Source organism: Limulus polyphemus, unplaced genomic scaffold (genome assembly GCF_000517525.1).
Source record: "Limulus polyphemus unplaced genomic scaffold, Limulus_polyphemus-2.1.2 Scaffold912, whole genome shotgun sequence".
Taxonomy (NCBI): Eukaryota; Metazoa; Arthropoda; class Merostomata; order Xiphosura; family Limulidae; genus Limulus; species Limulus polyphemus.
The window spans coordinates 3,170-16,605 of NW_013666522.1; the positions used below are offsets into that span (position 1 = coordinate 3,170).

The window sequence follows — 13,436 nt, forward strand, 5'->3', positions numbered from 1 at the left end:
GAAAATCCCACAATCTAAAATTGACGAGATGATTCTAATGATGCCCCAAAGGATCAACGAACTTCACGAAGCGAAAGGAAGATCTACTAGATATTAATTAAATTATAAATATATCAATTCATGTGAAGATGACTGAAAATTTTCATTTTTTCTGAAAAGGTGGTGTCTATATACTTGTGACCACGCTGTGTAGATACATAGGTAGATAGATATTGCACAAGATCTTCCTAAGTGCCCAGTGTCAACTCATATTGACTGTGAAAATAAGTATTTGCGAAATTCACTTTAATATGACTTTAATGTGAAGAGGAAGGTACTTAGGGACTACTACCTTTAGACATAACAGATTAAAATGTTTAAGGTAATAAAGTGATGAAACGTAACAGTTTTATATACACGACTATGAATAAACATCTGTGCTATTATTCGGAACCTACGATTTCTCTAATCTTAACCCACCGTTTTCATAATTAGATATATAGTCAGTTCGAAGAAATGTGTTAATTTATGAACTGTTAAGATTCAACAAAGCAATGTTCCTTCTTGGTACTTTTTTCAAACAGTTTAAATAACAAAACAACTATTTTAAAAGTATCTTATGCCATGTAATCAATTTACTTCTTTCAAAATTAAATTTGAAATTTTCACTAAATTCTCTATTGTTTATAGTTAAAGTCTAACAATTTAGAATTTTACTTAAAAACCTTTCCTCATCTAACGAAGCCCAACTATCTCGTTTTTGCTTTATTATTAGTATATACATATAACACAGATGTACAAGAACTATGAAATAAGTAGTTTAAAGTCTGACATGTATTGTTAGTATGTAACTTTAGAAACTTATTTATCTTCACTTTATCAACTAACAAGGAACATTCGGTGCCTTAGTACCACATGTCTCTGTGATAAAAACACGTCATATATTATCCGAATGAGTTGTATTCTTCAATATTTTAACAAATATTGGTGAAGCCTCATAATAAACAGCATTTTAACAAATATTGGTGAAGCCTCGTAATGAAGAGTATTTTAACAAATATTGGTGAAGCCTCATAATAAACAGAATTTTAACAAATATTGGTGAAGCCTCAAAATAAACAGTATTTTAACAAATATGGGTGAAGCCTCATAATAAGTAGTGGACGCGTAAACCAATTTTAAATAATATATCCATAATGTTTTATCCCCTTTTCAAATCAGGACTAATACCACTATAGACGATTTGGACGCTCGTGATGTGTTTTATATTTCGTTTGTCAAATATTGGACTTACAAGTTTTTCTTTCTACTTTTATCTGTGGATGGTTGTAAATATTTAGATATTAGTTTACAATAAGAAAAAAAAATACGTTTAACCAATACAGATAATAAATCCAGTTCTTAGGAAGTTAAAGAAATAGTATTTGTTAGAAAATTAGGCTCTCCTACATCTTTGGCAATTTTCGAAACTTTCATCTATCTTTCATCCTCCTCTACAATAGTCTTTGTAGCAGTGAAACAGCTTTGAGTTTGTTGGTCACAAACGCTTCAAAATGTTTCCATTAAAATAGTTGTCTGATTGCATTTTATGCAACAAATGGAAACTACATATTACCGCATAATGTATACATTTTATAATTAGAATGTATAGAGGAAATATATAACATCATTGATGTTCATATATTTTTTTCAAGGCAAACTACAAATATCAGTGAAAAAATTAAAAAAATGCTACCTTTTATCATACCAATTATTGAAGATAGAAAAACATTACTATTATGTTTTTGTAACTTTTTTAAGAAACGAATAAAGCTAATAAACGTGTTGTACTGTAAATTGCAGTAAGTTCATTTAAGAAAAACTTCCATAAACGTTGAAGAAGGCATGGTATTGTCTTTTGTCTTCAGCAATAAATGAGATAAGGAAGTCAACCTTTGAGGTTCCAAGACTGCATTTTCTGACTGATCCAATACTATGTTTTTCTTGTCTAAAGATGGGGAGAGAGGTCCTTGATGAGATGTCGAAATAAGAGTTTTCTGGTGAATGTCTGATGTGGGAGATAAATGGTAGGTTGGTATCAAAGCTTCTGTCATGTTCATGGATTGAGTTTGCACCATCGTGTTGTAGTAACTCGCACTGGCGGTGTTAGAAGTCAGGTTTGAATGAGAGTTGTTTGAAAACCCGGTGTACGGAGTAGAAAAATACGGTGTTTGGAAATCGAAGTCGTAAGGAGACGTTCCATATCCCCAGTTATCAATAACATTGTTGTTTAGAGGAGGTGTTGTTGTCGGGTATGCTATTCCCAAAGTTGTGGTGGAACCTATAGAACACAGCGAAATAAGATGATAAATAAAATAAACCTATATTTCAATGTGTCCTTTATTATGTATTATACTAACATTCAGCTTGCTACAGTAAACAACGAAAAGCTCCAAGTTTAATGTATTTGGTTCTAAACAACGTTAATGTATTTGGTTCTAAACAACGTATTTCTATGCGAGAGATTATGAACTTTGATTTCACTTACTTTGCTTTTCTAAGCTCTAAGTTTAATGTATTTGATTCTAAACAACGTTAATGTATTTGGTTCTAAACAACGTATTTGTTTACGAGAAATTATAAACTTTCATTTCACTTACTTTGCTTTTCTAAGCTCTAAGTTTAATGTATTTGATTCTAAACAACGTTAATGTATTTGATTCTAAACAACGTTAATGTATTTGGTTCTAAACAACATTAATGTATTTAGTTCTAAACAACGTTAATATATTTTGTTCTAAACAACGTTGATGTATTTAGTTCTAAACAACGTTAATGTATTTAGTTCTAAACAACGTCAATGTTTTTGGTTTTAAACAACATTAATGTATTTAGTTCTAAACAACGTTAATGAATTCGGTTCTAAACAACGTTAATGTATTTGGTTCTAAACAACGTTAATGTATTTGATTCTAAACAACGTTAATGGTTTGGTTTGGTTTGTTTGTTTGTTTGTTTTGAATTTCGCGCAAAGCTACACGAGGGCTATCTGCGCTAGCCGTCCCTAATTTAGCAGTGTAAGACTAGAGGGAAGGCAGCTAGTCATCACCACATTAACACATTTACAGTTTACCTTCCATCAATCCGTTTTTGCTTACATTTTAAATTTCTAAATTATTGTAATTTCTTGTTCTGAAATATTATTTATATTATATTTTATCGAAACGAGCCCGTAGTATGTGGCATTCTTATGCCTGTTCGAAATTCTCCACTAAAGATGATAATGGCAGCATGAAATTGATAAATTCGTATCGAAACCCACTTCTTAACATGGGTTAAGTTTTCAAGGTTGGATTTAACTTCAGATTACATGACAGTAAAGCTACTGAATGTCGAACATTGAATAAATCACAGCCGTATCATAATATAATTTTTATCTGAAAACGTAGGAAAAGGTGGCGATATTCATATGTGAAGTTTGACATGAAACTGTGAATTACTTTTTATCGCAACGTATCATTTGGATATCAAACAACAGTAGTTCTTTTTGTTTTTGGATTTCCTTACCAGTTTGTAAATAGTTTGTTTTACGCGGTGGCTCCCTCTTTCGCCATTTAGCTCGTCGGTTCTGAAACCAAACCTATGAAAATAAAGATAGTAAACTTCATAATTAAAACATTTACAAGAATCTTTAAATATAGCAAATGCTCTTGAAATATAACAAAAAAACGGTATCTTGAAACAAATCGTCTAGTGCTAGTTACCCACTTTTATCAAGTAAATTATGAAGAGTGAAAAATATTAATCTACTTGAAGTGTCAGACATATCACAAAACAATAGTTTGTATATAACTATGTACAATAGTTTGTATAAAGCTATGTACAATAGTGTGTATATAGCTATGTACAATATTTGCCTACTTTTATCAAGTAAATTATGAAGAATGAAAAATATTAATCTACTTAAAGTGTCAGGCATATCACAAAACAATAGTTTGTATATAACTATGTACGTATATAAACTATTCCGGTCTTTTCCTTACTAGGGTGTTTCGCTACCTGTTCCAGCTAAGTATAAATAACTCATTTTGCTCGACAATTATTAGAGGAAAGCCTGAATCGTTTTTAGAAAGTTCAGATCTTTTATCATTTTAAATAAAATGTTTTACAACATAGGATCCTTTTTTTATATTGAAGGAGTGTTTCTCTAATAAACTAATATTGAAGAAATATTTACTAATATTTTACTGACTGGAGTGTTTGTCTAATGAACTAATACTGACAAAATATATTTTTATTTTATGATCTTAAATAAGATATGTAAGAGAGATTATGACATAGAATTATCAGGTAGCGAAATGACCTGTTAGCGAAATAACCTAGTAACGAAAAGACCGGTAGCGAAATGTACCGGAAAGAAATGTTCAGTAGCGAACTGTCCGGCCACCGTATATAGCTATGTACAATAGAACATATGAGCTTCTCTGTGATTTTAACACTTTTCTTGTTTTTGAAACATTTGGTATTGAAATGTTACAATTATCATAACTGACATAACAAAGTAAAATGTTTAAACTACACAATTACTTTCCTTGCGACTCTAGCCACAAAGATACAAAATACTTAAACTGACTTCTCTTTAACTGTGTAAAAAGTTGAATAATGTAGTTTTTATGCCTTCTTTTGAATCACTCTGACCAAAGATGCTAATCAATTAAACGTATATTTACAAAATGCAAAAATCTACTTATTAATAAGTATCTCTTGGAATCTTTCATTTACCTGAACTCGTGACTCACTAAGATTCAAACCGAGAGCGAGTTCTTCACGAGCAAAGACATCTGGATACGGCGCCCTCTGGAATGCTCTTTCAAGTTCTTGGAGTTGAAACACGGTGAAAGTTGTCCTATTTAAATTGTAAGATACTGTTTTCTTAATTAAGATTATCAGCCTTATCAGCCTAATCAGAAAATAATTTGATTATTTTGATTAAAAGTAAATGAATTTAAAAAAGAGCGAAATTCACCTCAGTAAAGTTTTAAAGAACACTTGTAGAACACGAAATTTATCAAAAAAAGAAAGTTTCACGCACTTCTGTGCTATTATAAAATATACAGTTACTCATAGTACAGAAGAAAATCTACTCAACATTGATAGTAATTCAAAATAACTTACGTTTGATAGTTTAATAATTAAGATTACTTTCTAGCATTGCATATAACAAATACGAACAGTTCAATCCCCACTTTAAAAAATGTTTAGGTTACGTCTGTATAAACTATGTATAAACCTGCTTGAAAAATTAAAAAAGTGTCTTAATTTTTACTATAATACTCATAACATTATTTTCTTTGTCGATCAGTAATCCTTAACGAATAGCGCGTTCTTAAAGTTTTCAAGTTTCTTAAGAAGCATGAACATGAGGTCAAAATCAACAACTGAATGTAAAATCATTTATTAAAATCCTAAAGTTAACAGTAACTTGCTTATGAAGAGTTTTCCATATTCACGACAATGCTTTACATGGCTGTTATTTTTACAGGCTCGGGTATTTACCAGAAATATTACAACTTTATTGTTCATTATCTAGTAATTTTTCTAGGAAAAAAAACCCATATAGCTTAGATATTTTGAGGCTTATTATAAGAAATATTTCAAAAACAACAGGGGAAAAATAAAATTGTTGGAAAATTTGAAACATAATTTAGCAAGTTTTCTCATGGATTTTTATTATCAAATACCATAATTTAGTAGACCTATATATATATATATTTAAAGGCTTACCTAGTTTTCTTTTTCTTGGCTAGCTTGCCTGCAGTAATTCCTGGATGTTGGCTTTTCTCCGTTGACTTAGATTTTTTAGAGTCAGCTGAAATAAGAGAAAATTTTTCCTTATATACATGGCGCTTCAATAAACTGAACGGAAAAGAACATTTGTTGGTTTTCGGTTATTACTATATTTCTAATGAGCTAAACATTAGTGTGACAACTCACTTGAATAATTCTTACAGTACAGTAATCTATTTATAAGTAAACTAAACGAAACTAATAAACATAGTTTAATTAATGTATGTACAAGATCATACAGAAATAAGTTGACTTTACTAAAAACTAAAATTTTACAATTTGTAAACATTTTCAGAACTTTGTTTTAAATTCATATAAAATAATCAAAAATGGACTTAGAAATTATAAAAATAAAATAAAATCTTACCAATAGGGTTTTGGCTCAAGACGCGATTCGTTTGAACAATCTTTGTGATAGAATCTCGGACGCACACTGAGTTTACTAAACTTCCATTCACTGACGTCGTAACTATTTGACTGGTCAACGGAAAGCCCATCATTTTCATACTGTTTATTTCAGTCTGTGACTGGTTGCAGTCAGCAGTTTCCTGAAGGTCTAACATCACCTGGATACTGTTAAAATTCCCTCTCGAACTCTCATTTTGAGACCTTTGCATATCTCTTAAAGAAAATAGCCATTTTATTAGCACATCCAATGTATAGTTATATAAGCAAGCATGCAGCCAGAACAAAACTAGATAATTAGTGGTATCATATCTTTTGGAGATAACAGTATTCTGGTTAAGGTTTATAGAAATTTGACGTGCAGTTTTCTAAGTCGAATCACTTCTACAATTGCCGTCATTGTGCTTTAAGCTTTATTTTAAAAATTGCAAGGTAAAGTGTACAGAAATGCATTTAGTGCTCGCTTAGTTCATATACGACTATAGCTATAACTGACTACAGACGACACACACACACAGAGAAGTACTTTCAATGGCAGTATACTTACCTTTAGATGAAGCTATAAACAGCAGATGAGTCAAGCAGTGTCTTCTTTACCTCACCGAAAAAGAAATGGTAGAACTAAGCAACAATTGGATTTAGTTGAAGAAATTTCAATCAGGGTAGAAGATAAATACCCTCCTTGCCTGTCTTTATTTTATATACAAATTAATATGCGACTCCGCCCAATAATTGCTTCATTAGACCAATCCCATATTTCCTCAGCTTTTGCAGATATGCTTGACGCTTCGTGTGCGCTATGACTAGTTGCTCCTCCTACTAATGACTTCTTGGTGTTTGTATTAAAATCCTTTGTATTGAGAAATACATATAATCACAAAAATTATGATTTCACTTAAATCTATCAGTAATTATGTATATATATATATACGACAATATTCACAATCATAAAAATGTATCTGAATAATCCATCCATCGTATTCTTACGTCTTTACACCATCATTACTTCATAATTTGATTAAAATAATTTTAAAGTTTCTAAAGCTTGGATTTGGAATAGAGATTTTTATCTAAGAAGATTCTAGCTACTTATAGCTTTTTTCTTGCACTTTCAGCAACAATTTCAAACAGTAGTATAGAACCTGAGGTCGGTAGGCCAGCTGCATTTCTATGCAGTGGATATATGCAGTAAACATCAACATCACACTCAAATGTACACATATGGTAATAAGCACATCACATGTATTATACATACACGGACAAAAAAGTCTGAACTATCTTGACACAGCCTTCATGTTTCTTCTATTTAAAATTTCTACCACATTGTTCTACATTTTAGAGGGATTGTTGATACATTTCCTGAATATATATATATATATTCTCACTGTAAACTTGTAGAAAAAACAATTTGCTGTAACTATGTCTTATATAATGTGGTCGATATTATATCGAAAATTATAGTCGGTCCCTCTTGCGATGGAGGACCTTCACAGAACTAGGATAAACATTCGTCACGAGCCCCACAACCACCAAGTCAGTATTATTAACTGGATAATAACAAGTAATATGTCTATGACAGGCGAAGACAGGAGGGAATGCAAAAGTAGACTATAAAATGACGCAGACAGCACCAGGACCAACCTTATGACAACAGCCCACTTCCTCAATTATTTAATCAAGATCAATATGCTAGTTTTTCAAAATCAAAATATGAATAAAACTTTCAATTTTTACGTGTTTAATCGTTTTTCCATTTCCTCATCCTTACTGCATAACCAAACAAAAAACATATTTTCTAAGCGGTCCCTTGGATATACAGCAATTCAAGCTTTCTATTGATATTTGATTATCCAATTAAATCCATACATCGGATTTTCTCTCATATTGGATCTGTTAAGCGACTTCATGACTCCAAGGGATACTTTCATGTTTGCGCGTGACCGCTTAACCAAAGAAATGGAAACACGTCTGAACTACAGGAGGTTATAAAGGAGTAAACAATTGAACCATGCACAATGAGCTGTATACTGTGTCCTTTATGGTATCCTTTATCACAGTTTTATAACAATCTCTGTTTTCTGAAGGACCAGAACAATCATTGTCAACTGCTGCTGTAAACACCATTGGAAAACTGGCTAAAGACATTACTGTATAAAAAAAAAGAGCAACCGCTAATCAACTTTTGTCATTAAGCTTCACATTGCTTTGATTTTTCTCATTTTTGGCTCACATCTAAATTCTTCGCTCTGTGGTTAAGAGCTTCTAGTACCGATAATTTAATCAATTTAAGGGAGGTTGAATGAATGGAGGTATATTAGCAATAATATAATGTCTGAACGAAAGCCTGCAAGAAGCCTATCTACAGTGAAACACGTTTAGAACCAATCAGAATGTGACAACTTATACAATCAGCACTAGTAGAAAACTTCCCAGTAACCTATGAAATTTAGTTGATGTCTTCAAATATAGTAAATCCCTATACATTACATAACTAAAGCTCATGAATAAAACCGTGTTCCTCAGCAGGCTGCTAATGAAGCTGTGTGAAATTAATCCTAAGTACGTGAACTTCAGTAGGCCTGATGAAATTAAGTGCTTTGAATAAAAATATCTTGTAAAAAAATATCAATAGTATTAAACCCATGCACGTTTTTTTTATCAATTGTGAAGTACAAGACGAACTATGTTTCTGCTACCAACATAGTTAGTGTACATTTTTTAAAAATTAATGTTGTTTTTCAGTGTTCTCAGTTTGAACACCAAAGTTTCCCTCAACTAACACTTTTAACTTTTCCTATTTTGAAAACACGTAAAATGTGTGTTTACTAACTGACAAATAACTGACTTCTCTTGCAGGGGAGATAGCACGTAATGTCCAGAAATAGAAAGTTATCTTTTCTGTAGGAGAATAGGATAAGGGTCAGGGACAGCCACACCCTAGAGCTTGACTCTGAGTGGAGGAATCTCGTATATGAGGTGCATTTGGGGTACAAATATGGTTTAGTTTATATTTTCTTTATGATATAATTTATAGCCATTATTGTCCTTGCAAAACAGGACTTGTCAAACTTTAAGGATATTTATAGGATTTTACTGATTTTAAGGATTTCATTTGTAATACAGTGATAATTTTCTTGTACCTTGTTTTTCTGTTTGCTTAAAGCCAGTAGATTTTTAATTTCACTTTGCTGAACGAATAGTATGTTTTTAAGAATGTTTAAGCAATTATATTTTAGTTTGGTGTTTAGATAGAATTTTGGTACTATTTATTAACCTTAAATTTGTCATTGGATTTGATTTAAATGCAACTTTTGTAGTTTGATTGTTTTAAATTTAACTTGAGGTTTTTCTTTTTAGTTTAGGGTCTACTTTAACCTCCAGGGGGAACATACTAAAGTGATCAGAGCTCATTCAATAAAATCTTTACCTGCTTTTATCAGTTCAACACCCACCACAAAAAACTTGCCCTTGTCTGCTTTGTTTTTGTAGCATATTGTATTTAACTATTTTTGTTTGTTAACTAGTGAAATTATTGATTTCTGAGTTGATCTTCTGAAGGACTAAGCTACAAATTGAGAGGGATTTTACTAGTTCGGTATTCTGTTTAACCTCCAGTTAGGAGGCCTAACTGACTGCTCCGTTAGAAAGACTGTTTAACCAGGAATACCAAAATGTTCAAAAATGCTTAAAAATTGCCGTTACATTAATTTCAAACCATAAATTCAGAGATAATAAAGTAACTTGTAGATATATTTATTGCTACTTCTTACATTGTGATTATTTAGGATTAATATGACACATTTACATTAGCAGCCTGTGTTGACCTCGTTCTAGCTGCCTTTGTTCCTTTGCTGTTTTTTAGAGGTTATGACTTCACTTATATTGTAGTGTGAATGACCATCACATGAGTAGTGCTACTCGCTCTAGACAAATGTGAAATTTATTTTAAACCTAGAGACATTGTATTCAGAAAATCGGGAACAGGATCTTCAGTGACAGTCCCGTATAAATAAAAACAAGTAGACACACTGTGTTTAGTGTTGCGATAAAGATCGTTCATTTTGCAATTCACTTTGTGTCCAGTCTCATTTTTTCCATTTACTTTAACATTATGAATTTTTAAGAGATTTAGCATTACTTTGTGAGTTATATACTGACCAAGACTCCAATTATCAAACAGATATGCCCAATAAGTCAAAGTTGAACTCAGTTTTACATGAATATGCAACAGACTTGATAAGTATAAGAAGATTTTGGTGCCAAGACTGCGGGATATCATATTGAGGAGTTTGCTACATCTATTGAAATGTGTACTACCTTTTACACCTACTCTTGTGTGATAACTTTTAAAAAGGTCTCATAATTAAGAAAATGACATTTTACATGAGTATAGGGGCTAACAAACAAGAGAACGAATCAGCCACTGAGGGGAGATGGTTGTCAGCAAGAGATATCAGGTCTAGGAGAAATCCAGAATGTAGGACTTTCACCAAAGCTGTGAAGATCCAGGACCTTTATTTCGTCACAACTGACGACTGAGGAAGAAGAGCCTGCAATACTTGGTGCACTCACAATATATGTCGCTGCTCTTACCTTTTGCAATAACTTTAGGGCAAGGGAAGTATAAACAACTGGGAATTGTCAGTTGGTAAGTCTGAGACTAGGTGGGATAGTTTGTGTAGGACCCACAGACTTATGTAAGCAGAATTAATACAATCACAGCTCTGTTTGAAGCTTCCTGAGAACAGGGGGTGCTACTGGTAGATGATGTCTGCCAACTGGAACTAGCAAAACAGCAGGTGAAACAACAGGCACGAAATAGCAAAATTATGGATAATGGGGAAGTGGTGAACCTCGTCAGTTCAGAAGATACATTTATATAGATCCATGGATGAGGCTGGATCTTGAGATCATGCAGAACAAATGAACTAGCTGCTGAGTAAATCTTAACACTCTTCCACCTAGAAATAGGGACTACCACTTGTCATTGTCAAGGACTCTTTGATCCCCTATCATGCTCTGCTTACAGTATCGATGACAACTCAGTCAGGTGATGGCCAAGAGTTGAGAAGGAGAGTGTCTGACCACCACAATCAAAGTTCCTCCTAAGTTGGGTAAAACAGATGACTCCACCAGCATTGAAAAGTACTACAAAGTAGGATTTGGACCATTTCCTGAAGCATTTCAGACAGCTAACTGCCTAGAATCATCGGGTTTCAGAACATGCTATACAATACCTTGTTCTGAATTTAGATGGCATGACCTTAAACTCTCCTGATAGCATTACTAAGTTGCATCAGAGGTTCGACAAGGTGGAAAACAAAGCATTGCATTAGGACAAATTCAAAGCTGAAAAGAGGGATACCATGAACAGTTTGGCATTTACCTGGATTATATGCACCATTTACACAATAAAGCTTACCTGCAATGGTCTCGGCAGATTGTTAGGATATATCTCATTGAATGAGGTAAGTCAGGCAGTGCAACAGATGAGAAATAACAACTTCCCAGGACATGCTGATCTGCCTGCAGAGATCTTTAAATATGGTGGGAAAAGCATGTTGATGCTGCTACAGAGAAACTTCAATGCAGTATGGGTATATGGTTATATACCAGCGGACTGGAGCAAGGTATTTTTTGCTCCATCTATAAGCAGAAAGATTATCGTGGAAAGTGTGATAACTTTAGATACATATACCTGGTACTTCACATTGACAGAATCTGTGAAATAATATTAGATAGAAGATTAAGAGTTTATGTTAAGAAGAAACTAGCAAAGCAGCAACATGATTTTAGACCAGGAAGAAGTGCTATTGATTTAGATTTTTGTATGAATTTTTTGAGATTTTTGTATGCATTTGCCAGCGTTCCTAGTTGTTGTGGCAAGCAATACAGAATATAATATATATCCCAAGTTTTATCAAGCGGTACGGAGTATGTATAAAGTTTGTTTAATTGCAATGATACTCCCAGTCATGGAATGAACATATGTTTCAAGTAACCACTGGTGCACAGCATGGTAGCATACTCTCCACAATATTGCTCGTTTTATTAATGGAACAAGTACATTCCACCCAACTGTATGACTAAGGATTCTAAGACACTGGCATATATGGACGACATTAGTATTGTTACATCTATTGAGAAAGAGCTACAGATACACACACACACACACACACACACATATATATATATGTGAATGTGTGTGTTTGTATGGTACAAATTTCCTGAGGAATTTCGATTGAAGATAAAAGTTTTAAAGCAGAAATAATGGCATTGTCATATGTGCCAAAACAAACACTTGTTGTTGCAAATTGGACACCCTTAAAGCATACAGACAGCTTCAAATACCTAGAAGTTCCTTTACCCACTGCTAAGAAATAAGCACATACCACAGAAAATTATGGTTACCATATATATATATACTATCATACTTCGACCTCTATAGTTGCATGAGAATGGGGCATGGACCTTAAATATTAAATGAAAAGTAAAGACCAAGCAGCTGAGATGAGAGTCTTCTGCCTTATCAGATGTTTCACATTCAGAACCAAAATAAGAAAAGAAAATATTAGAACATGCCTGGGTGTGAAGGATGTGTTGATGGTCACTGGAGAGTTGCAGCTGAGATGATATGGCCACCTAGGGTGAATGGGGTGATTGGGCTGAATTAAATGACTTTTTATTGTGTATTTATTTTAGCATTGTATATTATTTATTATTTTAGAAGAGATTATCCTTAAAGTGGTTCCTGTGGAAGCCAAAGAAGGTGACTGCAAAGATGCCTTAGAAAATGATGGATAGAGAACACAGAAAAGGCAGTTGATGCAAGAAAACTATACTGAGTGAGATAGATAAGCAAAGTGTGTGCAGATTTTTACATAATTCAGCTATGCAAATTTCGAAACTAATATTCATTGTTTTCTATTACTTAAGGATTTTTTACAAATCTGGAAGAAAAACTCTTATTTAGGTCAAATTATTATTTATTTTACCACAATGAAAACTTTTTATTATTATGTTTGTTAACAAAAATGAAAATAAAACCTTCCTCACTGTCCTTTCAAACTGTTCATGCAAAGTCATTTTCCTAATCTAAGGCCCAACAAAAATTCCTTCTTTAAGTTGTGCTTCTGAAAGACCTGGGAATTGCTCACATAGATATTTCAAACAGTCGTCCATCTTTGTTTAAGGCTTTTACAAACTGCTCCATCAAGCCCAGTTTT

The 13,436-nt window shown here is 32.8% G+C and overlaps 1 protein-coding gene across 1 annotated transcript in view; it reads right to left on the minus strand.

Annotated features, from left to right (window-relative positions):
- Window positions 1-279: 279 nt before the first annotated feature.
- Window positions 280-13,436, minus strand: part of LOC106461197 (ALX homeobox protein 1-like) — a 16,723-nt gene continuing 3,566 nt past the window's right edge. Inside the window, exons 2-6 of the mRNA XM_022388058.1 lie at window positions 6,173-6,426; window positions 5,743-5,827; window positions 4,741-4,864; window positions 3,526-3,598; window positions 280-2,299 (exon numbers count right to left, since the gene is read on the minus strand). Coding sequence (XP_022243766.1) covers window positions 1,827-2,299; window positions 3,526-3,598; window positions 4,741-4,864; window positions 5,743-5,827; window positions 6,173-6,422 — 1,005 coding nt within the window. The 5' untranslated portion in view covers window positions 6,423-6,426 and the 3' untranslated portion in view covers window positions 280-1,826. The remainder of the gene's footprint in view (window positions 2,300-3,525; window positions 3,599-4,740; window positions 4,865-5,742; window positions 5,828-6,172; window positions 6,427-13,436) is intronic.